The sequence below is a fragment of the Dendrobates tinctorius genome, unplaced genomic scaffold, assembly GCF_039654945.1.
Source record: "Dendrobates tinctorius isolate UK_male_01 unplaced genomic scaffold, ASM3965494v1 ptg000116l, whole genome shotgun sequence".
NCBI classification, from domain to species: domain Eukaryota; kingdom Metazoa; phylum Chordata; class Amphibia; order Anura; family Dendrobatidae; genus Dendrobates; species Dendrobates tinctorius.
In genome coordinates this window covers 10,868,555-10,880,757 of record NW_027361784.1, presented here as the reverse complement: position 1 = coordinate 10,880,757, position 12,203 = coordinate 10,868,555, and the positions used below count along the sequence as shown (strand labels likewise).

At 45.3% G+C, this 12,203-nt stretch overlaps 1 protein-coding gene across 7 annotated transcripts in view; it reads left to right on the top strand.

Annotated features, from left to right (window-relative positions):
- The window catches only part of SYBU (syntabulin), a 49,999-nt gene extending 39,076 nt beyond the window's left edge, over positions 1–10,923 (top strand). For 4 of the 7 annotated variants that reach the window (XM_073590199.1, XM_073590200.1, XM_073590202.1 and 1 more), the window contains 5 exons: positions 696–749; positions 5,196–5,267; positions 5,913–6,116; positions 7,004–7,153; positions 8,574–10,923. In XM_073590199.1, the coding sequence (XP_073446300.1) occupies positions 696–749; positions 5,196–5,267; positions 5,913–6,116; positions 7,004–7,153; positions 8,574–9,666 (1,573 nt within the window). In that variant the 3' untranslated portion in view covers positions 9,667–10,923. The remainder of the gene's footprint in view (positions 1–695; positions 750–5,195; positions 5,268–5,912; positions 6,117–7,003; positions 7,154–8,573) is intronic. The other 3 variants (XM_073590201.1, XM_073590203.1, XM_073590197.1) reach the window with 2 other exon arrangements.
- The last annotated feature ends 1,280 nt before the right edge of the window (positions 10,924–12,203 follow it).

Sequence of the window (12,203 nt, the reverse complement as noted above, 5' to 3'; positions counted from 1 at the left end):
GACCTGATTAGCTGTCATGTGCTCCTAACAGCAGCGGGTGGAATTTCGATCCACCCGCGGCTGTTACCATGACAGCGGCACTTAACATGCGTCTGCCGGAAACTCGTCACAAATGACGCCCATTGGTGCCCCTGTTACATAACTGCTGGGCACCGATGAGTTGCATGATAATCAGGGGTCTGCAAGAGACCCCCATGCTTGTCATTGCAGATCCGCTATGTGTGTGGAACCGTGGCAGGCATTCATAGAAGATGATGTCTGTTACGCATAGCAGGCCTGCTATGTGTAGCTCAGGCAATCGGATGATCACAGCTTCTAGTTTCCTAAGGAGACTATTGAAGCAAGTAAAAAAAAAAATGTAAAAGTCCAATTGTCCCCCCCTTCCTTTTGCCCCATTTAAGCTGTCATATTGATGAAAAAATAAAGATATATGGCTCTGCGAAGAAGGGGAGCAGAAAAAGGAAAATTCCATGGTGGTGAAGGGATTCACTAAGCACCTTGCTTTAACCTGTAATGGCAATTTTGGAGTTGGTGTATTCATTAATCAGCGTGCTGACGGAGGGTGGTATATAGACCACCTCAGATGATGTAAGCGAGGGTCCCAGGCCTCTACATTGAGGGGCAGCGTTACTTTTCCTATACGTATTGTATGAATTCATGATGGCATACGTTTCTCCTCTCTGCTCCTATGGAAGGCCGTCGTACCGCACCGAGCCTCAGAAACGCGTCTCCAGGAACACCACAGAGAGGTGACTGCATGTGACCCTCCACCACATAAGTGTCCATCATTTTCTGTGACCCCTGTGTAGTGTTGGTGCTCCCCTCCATAGATGTGACTCAGTGCCTCCATCAGTGCGTTCTTCATGGTCCTCATATATTGCAGCAAAGTAATGAAGCCATAAAAGCTGCGGCATTATGGGGAATCTTACTGGTACATTTATAGCAGCATCAAAGAATTCGTGGTGACACCATAGTGTTATCTGTGATGTTACGAGAGACTGCATTGTGGAAGCTGCTGATTAGAGACTATACAAACTGATTCACAGCACTCTGTCCAGCGGCCACGTCTGTCATCTCTGAGAACGGCCTCCGCAGTTTGTTTGTTTTTTTTTTTTTGATTAACCGGCCTGGCTCAATATCACGTGTGTCACACTGCAGTGATGGTGTCATGCCAGGCTGGCCAATCAAATGAGCAGCTGCAGATGTCGGGAGATAGTAGTGGGCAGTTCTCAAATACTGACTCCAACGTTGGGTTACTTACTTATGGTTTTTTTTTTTAAATCCGTGGTTATCTGCTGTGGAGTGCCCACTTGCCCCCTTTCCACCACTGGCTGCCGGCTCGTCCCCTCCCCTTTCCGCCGCTGGCTCCTTCCCGCCACTGGCTGCCGGCTCGTTCCGCCGCTGGCTCCTTCCCGCCACTGGCTGCCGGCTCGTTCCCCCCCCCTCCCCTTCCCGCCACTGGCTGCCGGCTCGTTCCCCCCCCCTCCCCTTCCCGCCACTGGCTGCCGGCTCGCTCCCCCCCCTCCCCTTCCCGCCACTGGCTGCCGGCTCGTTCCCCCACCCTCCCCTTCCCGCCACTGGCTGCCGGCTCGTTCCCCCCCCTTCCCTTCCCGCCACTGGCTGCCAGCTTGTCCCCTCCCCTTCCCGCCGCTGGCTCCTTCCCGCCACTGGCTGCCGGCTCGTTCCCCCTCCTCCCCTTCCCGCCACTGGCTGCCGGCTCGTTCCCCCTCCTCCCCTTCCTGCCACTGGCTGCCGGCTCGTCCCCTCCCCTTCCCGCCGCTGGCTCCTTCCTGCCACTGGCTGCCGGCTCGTTCCCCCTCCTCCCCTTCCCGCCACTGGCTGCCGGCTCGTCCCCCCTCCTCCCCTTCCCGCCACTGGCTGCCGGCTCGTTCCCCCCCCTCCCCTTCCCGCCACTGGCTGCCGGCTCGTTCCCCCCCCCCCTCCCCTTCCTGCCACTAGTTGCCGGCTCGTTCCCCCCCCCTCCCCTTCCTGCCACTGGCTGCCGGCTCGTTCCCCCCCCCCCCCTCCCCTTCCTGCCACTGGCTGCCGGCTCGTTCCCCCCCCCCCTCCCCTTCCTGCCACTGGCTGCCGGCTCGTCCCCTCTCCTTCCCGCCACTGGCTGCCGGCTCCTCCCCACCTCCCCTTCCTGCCACTAGTTGCCGGCCCGTTCCCCCCCCTCCCCTTCCTGCCACTGGCTGCCGGCCCGTTCCCCCCCCCCCCCTCCCCTTCCTGCCACTGGCTGCCGGCCCGTTCCCCCCCCCCCCTCCCCTTCCCGCCACTGGCTGCCGGCTCGTCCCCTCCCCTTCCCGCCGCTGACTCCTTCCCGCCACTGGCTGCCGGCTCGTCCCCTCCCCTTCCCGCCGCTGGCTCCTTCCCGCCACTGGCTGCCGGCTCGTCCCCTCCCCTTCCCGCCGCTGGCTCCTTCCCGCCACTGGCTGCCGGCTCGTCCCCACCTCCCCTTCCTGCCACTAGTTGCCGGCTCGTTCCCTCCCCTTCCGCCAGGGACACCTTGTACCATACCCTAAGATGAGTCGGCAGCAGGTGGACAGGGGAAGTCGCAGCTTGTGACTATTGAGGACTTGTTAGTATGTGCATATAATGGAGAGATCTCAGTATTGCAGTAGATAACCAGATATTTAATGGAAACTACTGCATAAAAAAGAAAACCATTAAAATATTGGAGTCAGTACTTTATAAACCTGGTGGCGTAATTAGCATTTTACTATTATTTAAAGGAAATCTAGCTAAAAGAAAAGTAATTGTCAGAATCTAATTTATTTATAATAGGTCTCTTATTTTTTTTTCTTCTTCCCCCTCTCCTACCCCATGACTATTCATAAAAAAACTCCAATATTTTTGTTGTCACACTGGCCACTGGAGTAGTCACAAGAAGCGACTCTGCTCATTCTGCACTAATGTATACAGTAAAGCTGCCAAGTGATATCCAGAAATGGGAAGAGTCCTCTACTTTATCTTTCGATGGTGGGCGAATAAATCACCAACTTATTGTACTGGAAGCCTAGATAAGGAAGAAAAGCAATGGATTGTCTGGTTTATAGTTTTTTAAATTGAGCTAATAAAGTTAAAATAAGAAAAATGATTATTACCCTTAACTTCTAAGCCCAGTAAAGGTGCAATCTCTCTGACAGTGGATATTATTTGTAATGTCTTAGTAAATCTGAATACACACTATGGCTGTGGCCACAACAGTATATTATGTTAGTCATTTACATAATCGATCCAATTCTGCTCTATGATCAGAGTTGGAGCAGAGTGTGATCCGATTTTCTTAGATGAGAAGATGGAGAACAAAATGTTCGCAGAAATCTGACTGCACTTAATGTCATCCGAGTGCAGTCCGATCATTTCCATGTACCCATAGACTCGAATGGGCGTATGCCATCTGATTGCGTGGCATGCTGCCATTTTTTTTTCTTTTACGGATTCTGCTGATGAAATAAAACAGGCGTGCACACAACCCCATTGAATAACATTGATCAACGTGCTATCCAATAAACCATGAGATGGCACTCCTCCCATGTATGTGCTCGTGTGAGCGAACCCTTAAAGAGAATCTGTCACCAGGCTTTTTCTACCTCCTCTGAGAGCAGCATAACGGAGACCCTAATTCCAACAATGTATCACAACTGCTGCACCCAGTAACAGATCGGTTTTTAGATGTAGCCTGTAGCAGAGCTGAGCAAGCTGTCCCCACCCACAGCAGGCTTTATGTATATGTACATTGTCTATTGACAGTGACCTGCTTATCAGAGGAGAGGGCGTGGTCAGACCAGGGCTCGCGTGAGCTGTAGTTCAGGCAGTGATAATCTCCCGATGAAACACTCATTGTATTGAAATGGCACACAGCCTCATAAGTGACACATCGCTGGAATCGTGGTCTCTGCCCCTATCTCGTGCTGCCCTCAGATTACATGGCCAAAAACTGCTGACAGATTAGATTGCCTTTAATGTCTAATAAGGCCTATAAGTGGTTAGCGTTGCATTATCCCATTTGTCAGGTGGTTTCCACTTTCAGGCACAACCATGTCTCAACATGTCACCGTGGCCTGTAACTGCAGCCTCTGAAATTTAATTCAGAATTCAGTTTCTTCACTTGGAGGGTTTTGTACAGTTTATATACTGTCCTAGATTCTTATTTTGCATCCTTTTATATTGCTGGACCCATTCCAAGAGCTTTTGTTTTGTCTTCCCTTTAAGTTCAGCATAATATATGTATTGTATACACATACCTTCAATATCTCGGGGAAATAATGTTTGTTAGAACATTGGCTTTGTTCTAGTTTGCTAGTATGAGAATTGTTATTTTGGCAAAAAGAAAAACAAAACCTGTAGGTGCCAGTTTGGACTTTAAAATTTTAGTCCTGACTATTGGAGCGTATGTGTAAGATCTGCTACAGAGATGAGCAATTTGGTTCCCACTGCGTTAGTCTGGCGAACAGTCCAGTCGTCCACAGCAGACGGAATTCACTTCTGTGCCCGACACACTTGGCTCCTTTGCTGCTGACTAAGCCCGTAAGGTCCAGAGTGTCTTCAGAGTGCTAGGAAAATGTTTGGGAGTCCTTGTGGACTGGCGGTTCGGCATTTTCGACACATGCGGGGATTACTGGTTTGTTAGGACATGCAGCCGCAGGGACATGGTTTTCGAACATTCTGAAAACACCAGGTTGGCACAAGAGCATGCTAAGATAACTCCTTATCCCAGCATGTTGGCTCATCAAGCCTCGCGCACAGAAGTCAACACCGGCTACTGCAGATCCCCGGACTGGACCCGGACCAGGGCAGCACACGTAGAATTGCTTATCTCCACTCTGTTCGCATCATACATCTTGTTTGTAAGACAAAAGTTTACACTAGAGGAAGAGACTCTTTGACATAGTTATTCTACCTTTAATCCTTCTTCACATAATAAAATACAAACAGACCCAAAAGTATAAAATACTGTATGGTGGTCTGCTTTTATTTTAATTTTCTTCACAATGGATCCATAAAATAAAATTTTTAAAAAGTGCAAAAATATAGTTAAAATCCATACAGTAATAAAAAATTCCAAAAGTTGTCACGTGTGGTGTGAACAGAATCGCATCCCTGATCATGTCAATTATATAATGAAAGGGCATTTATAAAGTAATTTTCTTTATTTTTTATTTTTTTCCCCTTTTGGGTGTCTACTTTAGCTCTCTAAGGCCTCAAGCACATGGCCGTATTCGGGATCCGTGTCACGTCCCATTTTCCCCAAACGTCAATGGGTAAGCATGGTTCCTGCCAAAAAGTAATGGCATGAGTTCAGACCCTTGTAATACAAACCTGTATGTATACACCCAATAAAGGTCACACAAAGGTACAGAACATCCTCTGTAGATGGAAAACTCTTGTAACCCTTCAGTCACGGACTTATCACGTGTTTTCCAAAATGACTGGCAGCGCCACAAGATGGCTTGTGCAACACAACATTTTGTTGCTGTCTTGTCTAAGGAATGAGAAAAATTAAGTTACAAAAGTTCTTCCATAAAGGAGTCGACCCGTTTGAAATATTTTTAGCCAATGGGCTGGGTGACTTATAAAATAGCAACTGCTCTGGATTTGTCCATGCTGGGTCCAAAGCTGCCCCTCCATTGCTTTTGATATTTGGCACTGTCTAAGTGGGCTGCAGCACCGTTGTGATGGGATGTCGGGGCTGCAGCGCTGTTGTGATGGGACATCGGGGCCAGTTAGTGAGGGCCAGTAAAAGCTCCAATCTATTTTCTACATCATTGAGCCTATGGATTGGAATGACAGCTGCTTGCATGGATCCTCCCCAACTCTCCCCCCCCCCCCCCCCCCCCCCCCCCAAAAAAAAAAAATCAAATTTAAGAAATTTTTCATGCTAGCTATTTTTTTTTTTTATTTTTAAGTCGTGTGTCCCATGGACGAAGTCACACGTGCTCCTCAACAAAGCCTGTGCACAGTTCCCCCGGATCGCGTGAAAAGGATCTCTTTTCAGCGCTATGTAGGAATCAGACCAGTCCCATCAATGTTCATGATGCCTACGGAGTGTCCTCTCCGAGCAGCAGTAACTCTGGATCCTACAAGGGCAGTGACACCAGCCCTACTCTCCGGTAAGTGTGTTTAAATATTTGCGTGACCCACATGACAGGACCCCACGTAGATGGATGTACAGTATAATCTTGGGATGAGCTTTTTCTATTCCTTAGTGTACATATAACAGAATACTGTAAAATTAGCAAAAGTCGCATAATACAGACACCAAGGGCCAGATTCATCATTTAAGGCACAAAACTCAAGATAAAAAGCGGACGGCACCGCTGTTACCGTGTAACTTCAAATGATGTGCGGCATGCAGAAGCCCAGCAGCTGGGAATCTCGGGTGCCAGACCTGGAAACGGTCAATCCTGGGAATCCATGCAAAGAGAAAAGGTCGCACTCATCGAGATGGAAATTTCACTGATTTATTGACATATCATGAACATGTCAAGTCGGGGGAGTGACATAAGGAGTGCAAAGAAGGCTGACAACGGCTGTTTCGCGCTGCTCGAGCGCTTTAACGGGTCCTGTGACCTGTTGAAGCGCTCGAGCAGTGCGAAACAGCCGTTGTCGGCCTTCTTTGCACTCCTTATGTCACTCCCCCGACTTGACATGTTCATGATATGTCAATAAATCAGTGAAATTTCCATCTCGATGAGTGCGACCTTTTCTCTTTGCATGGATTCATCATTTAAGGGTTTAAATCCCGTTTAGTTTTTTGACTTTGTGTTTTTTGTCGATATTCCTTACACCAAATTCATCAAAATAGCTCTCGAAATTCATGAATCTTGTGCACAGGCCAAAATTATTTATTTTTTTTCTATCTTTAACTATCTTTGTGAATTTTTGAGAAGTCGCACATCTTGCAGAACATCGCAAAAAAAACCCCACTAAATTCAGGGAGGTGGAACTTGTGTAGAGTTGACCCAATTTTTCTATCTTTTTTTCTTTGTTTCCATAGGCGTACCATGAGATATGCATCTTGTGGTGATAACCATGGCATCAAGCCGCCGAGTCCCGAACAATATCTGACCCCACTTCAACAGAAGGAAGTCTCTATACGACATCTGAAAGCAAAGTTGAAGGAGTCGCAGAGCACTTTGGAGGAAAAGTATTCTCCACTTACAATTTTTTATGTTTTTTTTTTTATTTCTTTGAAAATGAATGTGGCCTCAGTGGACAAAAAAGCTTCTCGTGGTTACATCCGAGCTGTTTAGGCCACATGAATTCAGACCACCGTGGTCACGTCTTCCATGATGGGGTTTACCTCTGTGAGCTGCTTTTGGCCACTTACACCATTAGTATGGACAACACATCAACATTTTGTCCATAAAGCCTTAGAAGTGTACATGGCCCCTTCATCTGAACCACTTTAGGGCATGAGTCCCCTTTGCGCAGCACCCCCTCTCCAGAGAAGCTTCACTTTTGCCAATCAGATGGGGGAACTTTCCCAAGAGTAGTTGAAACAACATGAGGAATCTGGGTGGGGGGACACTAGCTTCGTCTGTACTGGGGGGAAACCCAGCATCATATTTGGGTGGCCCCATACTACGTGCCCAACTTTTGTTTGTAAGATATAGTGTACAAGTAAATAACATATCTCTTTTCAAAATTTAAGAATGGTAGAAATGTGTCATGTAAAACTTCAGACTTAAGTGTTATTTAAAAGGAGTCTTATCCTAACCTGGTAATCTAAAGTAAGCAAACAGCCTTGTAGGGGGGGGGATACAGCCCCTATAAAAAAAAATTGCACCTTAGTGCTTCTACTACTGCCTCTGTTTTGCAGAAATTGAAGTTTAATCGGATATGCTAATTGTAGTGCTTGGTGCACCCTTGGTGTGGCCAAAAGGTTCAGCGCACCGATCTGCCCCCGGATCTGCATAGTCCTGCCTCCCTCACTGGTGATTGACTGCAGTGCCTTTCTTGGAGTAAGCACTATCTGCAGGGAAAGCTTAGGCAAGCCAATGCTGCCAATCACCAGTGAGGGAGGCAGGGACATGAAAACCAGTGGGCGGATCAGTGCAACGAGCCTTTTGCCCACACCAAGGGTGCACCAAGCACTCCAATTATCATATTGGGTTAAATGTTGGTGTCCTAATCTCTGCCTCTGTTGTGCTGAAGCTGAATGTGTTTTGTTTTTTTTTTTTTTTTTATAGGGGCTTTATACCCTACAAGAGTTTTTGGCCCCGATTTCATAAAGACCGGTAATTTTCTCACCGGTCATGAGGGGGGTTTTGAGTCCAATGGAGTCAAATGCATGCCTCCTATTGAATAAGAAGTATCTGAGTGGCGTGCACCTGGCTAGAAATCTTACTCCAGTCCCTGACTGGAATGTAGTATTACAGGATGACCCAATTCCCTATGTTTGAGCTGTAATATTTAACACAACCTATGGACCCATGCGGTGCTGTTTATGGAAGAATGCAGACATGTTTTCGCAATCTTAGAAAGTCCTTAACGCTATTTTGGAGATCTTGGTTACTCGTGTGATTCTTTCCTAAGATGGGGTTTATTTTTTGTGTGTGTTGCAGGGAAGCAGAAATAGAAGACTTGAAATCTCAGCTTGCTCGTATGAGAGAAGACTGGATTGAAGAGGAATGTCATCGCGTGGAGGCCCAGCTTGCCTTAAAAGAGGCCAGGAAGGAAATAAAGCAATTAAAGCAGTTCATTGAGACCATGAAAAATAGTTTGGCTGAGAAAGATAAAGGAATTCAGAAATATTTTATAGACATTAATATTCAGAACCGAAAGCTGGAGACCCTTTTGCGTTCCATGGAGCTGGCTCAAGATGGGACTTTTAGAGATGACTCCTGTTTGGATTACATATGTAACTCGCCAGGGGCATCCCTTACAGAAAGTGCCATTTATGATAAAATGTCAGATGGGCTTTTAATGGAGGACCAAGCAACGGAGGAAGTGGGGGATTGTGATCTTCTCTTGAATGACGAGCTGGCACACAGGGATTCTATGTACGATGATGTCATCATGGACACCATAAGTGATGGTGACAGTCTGGCAAACATGAATCCTGCTACTTTACAGGGAATGGTCGACTTTGAAAAGGAGAGGGAGAAATTTAATTCAAAGTGGACTCAAGGTTCACTCTGGATGGAACAGGCAATCCAGACCGATGTTGTACCTTACAGCCTTGATCTTGAAAATCTCATCTTGAAGATCTTCAAATCTCATAATGACAATCTGATTGGTCGCTCTTCTTCCTCTGTTTTTCAGGGTCTTCAGCTCAAATGTTCAAGTAAGTTAATAGACTTGACCCCTGATGATCCAAATTCGGCTATCCTTCTATCCCCGGATTCTCAAAGCAACGATTCGTTTCCAAGTTCTACGTCAAACCGTGCCATGAAAGAACTTGACTTTGATGGATCTCTGGTTCAGCTGCCAAGTAAAGACCCAACACAATCTTGTGTAGCCAAGAAACACTGGAGTGACCACTTCCTGACCGACCTCCTGGCTGTGGCTGTGCCTGTAATTCCTTCAGTTTTATGGGCCTTCACCACCCAACGAGGGAACCCTGATCCTGCGTATAACTTTGGTACAATGATGCGGGGTTGTTGCTTGATAGCGTTACATACTCTTCGTAAAACATCCTCCAGTGCTTACATTTAGATCTTGATGGGGTTTTTTTTGACTGGACATGTTCAGGTCTTATGTTAAAGGGGAAATTGTACATGATCTGTCTTTCAATCTCCTATAGAGGGCCGCTCTGTTCCTAATGTATTCATGTTATCTACTACTTTTTGTTTGGTACAGCTACTGCTTTTTTTTTTTTTTTTAATATTTTTTAATTAAAACCAAGTTGCCCTTTAAAGTAAGCCAAATGCATAACTCTAGGACTTAAAAAAAAAAAAATATATATATATATATATATATATATGGAACAGTTGGGTCTTATTCAGGTATTCATTGTACCGGTGTTTCAATCTTTTCTGGATGACACGCCTGCAGTCATCCGGTTTCTGATGACCTGAGCTTACAGCAGCATAGGCTCCTATTTAGTTCAGTGGATGTTCCTTGCACTACATGCAGAATCCATAAAGTGTGAACAATGCCTTGATCTGAATGAGGCCTTCTACTCTGTTGGCGCACTGCCAGATAATTATCTTAGTGTTACTTCCCCTTTAACGCTATTATACATAGAGCACTTGATAAATTGAATTTGGCACCATTGCACCTAAAATTTTTATTTGCACTTTATCACCAAATTCACTTTAAGTTTTCTTTTAAATGCAAATAGAAAAAAATAGAAAAAAAATATTTAATGAATGGATCGCTATGCTTTTCCTCCTCCTAACAGATTTGCACTAAATTTGTAAAAGAAAAAACAAATTTTGCTCTTGAATGTTGCAATTCCTAATCTTGCACTTGTACAATGACCGTCTGCAGCCCGGCTGCGCTTTATTGCTGTGCTTGTTGTGACTTTATTAATCGTCCAGCACCCGAGCCTTTCACCGACCTCGCCGCGCTCTTGTTCTGTGTATCCTACTCGCTGGTGTATATGACTGTTCCGATCCATCGCTCTTCTCTGCGCCATTTTCATAGAGCCCCAGTGTCTGCTGTAGGTGCGCTTGGCTGTCTGTGAAGTGTATATTGTTACCTATGGTAATGTACGTTTTTCTTGCTAACTGCCTTGTGTCAGAGCATGTCGTACTGAGACTCGTGCCTGTATGTCAGAGGTTATTGCAAAGTGTTTACAGCGTAACATGGTATGGCGAGACGTATTTATAGATCTAGTGTATAGTGATTCTAAGAAATTCTATCAGTGGACCATTTCCATATTTATATAAGTATATATTATATGTTGCAGTATGCAAACAACTTGCCGGATGTCTGTATGTACAGAGTCAATAAAAAGACCTTCTCTAAGTCATGTCTCGTATATTGGGGTGTGGACGTACATACACATACTCACGTCTCCGCAAAATAAATAGACATGCTGCAGTCTGTAATGACACGCCGCATGTGCATCGGTGCACACATGGTGGACATGGGATTTCTTGACATCCCATCCACTATGCTGTAACATCTGGACGTGCATGTGGTCACTGGTTTCTTTGCAGAAATTAATCTTAGACGTTTTGTCTATTCATAATATGAAGTACAGTCAACTAAGTGAATGAAAGCTGTTACTTTATTAAAAGGTGGAATACGAGAGGTTCGTTCTTGCAGCAACGTGGCCTTGAGTGTAATTCACGCACTACTGTTAAAGCGCCACTACATTGATTTTTTTTATTTTTTAATTGTTGCAGCGCTGGGTTGGTGCTTCTAATCAAAGTTCCCTGGCCCTAGCCTAATACTTACAGCCGCTGTCTTCATCTTCTATCAGTGCTGCTCCGGTCGGTTTCCAGTAGTCCTTATGTTTGATATAGTTTTTAAGGGAAATTTCACGTAGTGGGAGGGGTAAAACATACAGGGATAACATAAAAACAATGCAAAATTTATATGCTAAGAAGAAAGAAAAGCAGGCTGTACCTTAACAACCTATCTAAACTAAAGGAGAAGGTAAGTAAAAAAGAGGTTCAGTGAGAAGGCAGGGAGGAGAAAAAGGAGGGAGAAAGAATAAATGGTGATAGACTGAACTGCGAAGGAAAGGAGGGGGAGAACAAAATAGTTATCTGAAGTGTTTAAGATGGATAACAATTTACATATATTTTAATGTGCAACATTCCATGTTTAGAAAAAAAGACTGGCTAACAGGAAAAAGCAGGTTTCATAGAGACAATCTGACTTCATATTTAGGAACAGTATTGGATAATTCAAAAGTGTTGAGACTCAATGATATCATTAATGGTATGGATAAGGGGAGATTTCCATTTGGCCCCAATGAGCAGTAGAAAAGGAATCTGTTTTGAGGGAGAGATCAGGATCTTCCACTTCCCTATTTTATATAGTAGATTATCGATCACTCCCCATAAAGGCCTTATTTTTGGACAAGACCCAAAAATGTGTATAATACTATTGGTTTGTCTCCAGTAGTTTTATGACCTGCTGGATGGCCCCAGTGTTTGCCAGGCGATCTGGAAGTCATTTCTCAATGTACAAGTGCTTCTCACAATTAGAATATCATCAAAAAGTTAATTTATTTTAGTTCTTCAGTACAAAAAAAATGAAACTCTTATTATAATCATTACAGAGTGATTTAGTTC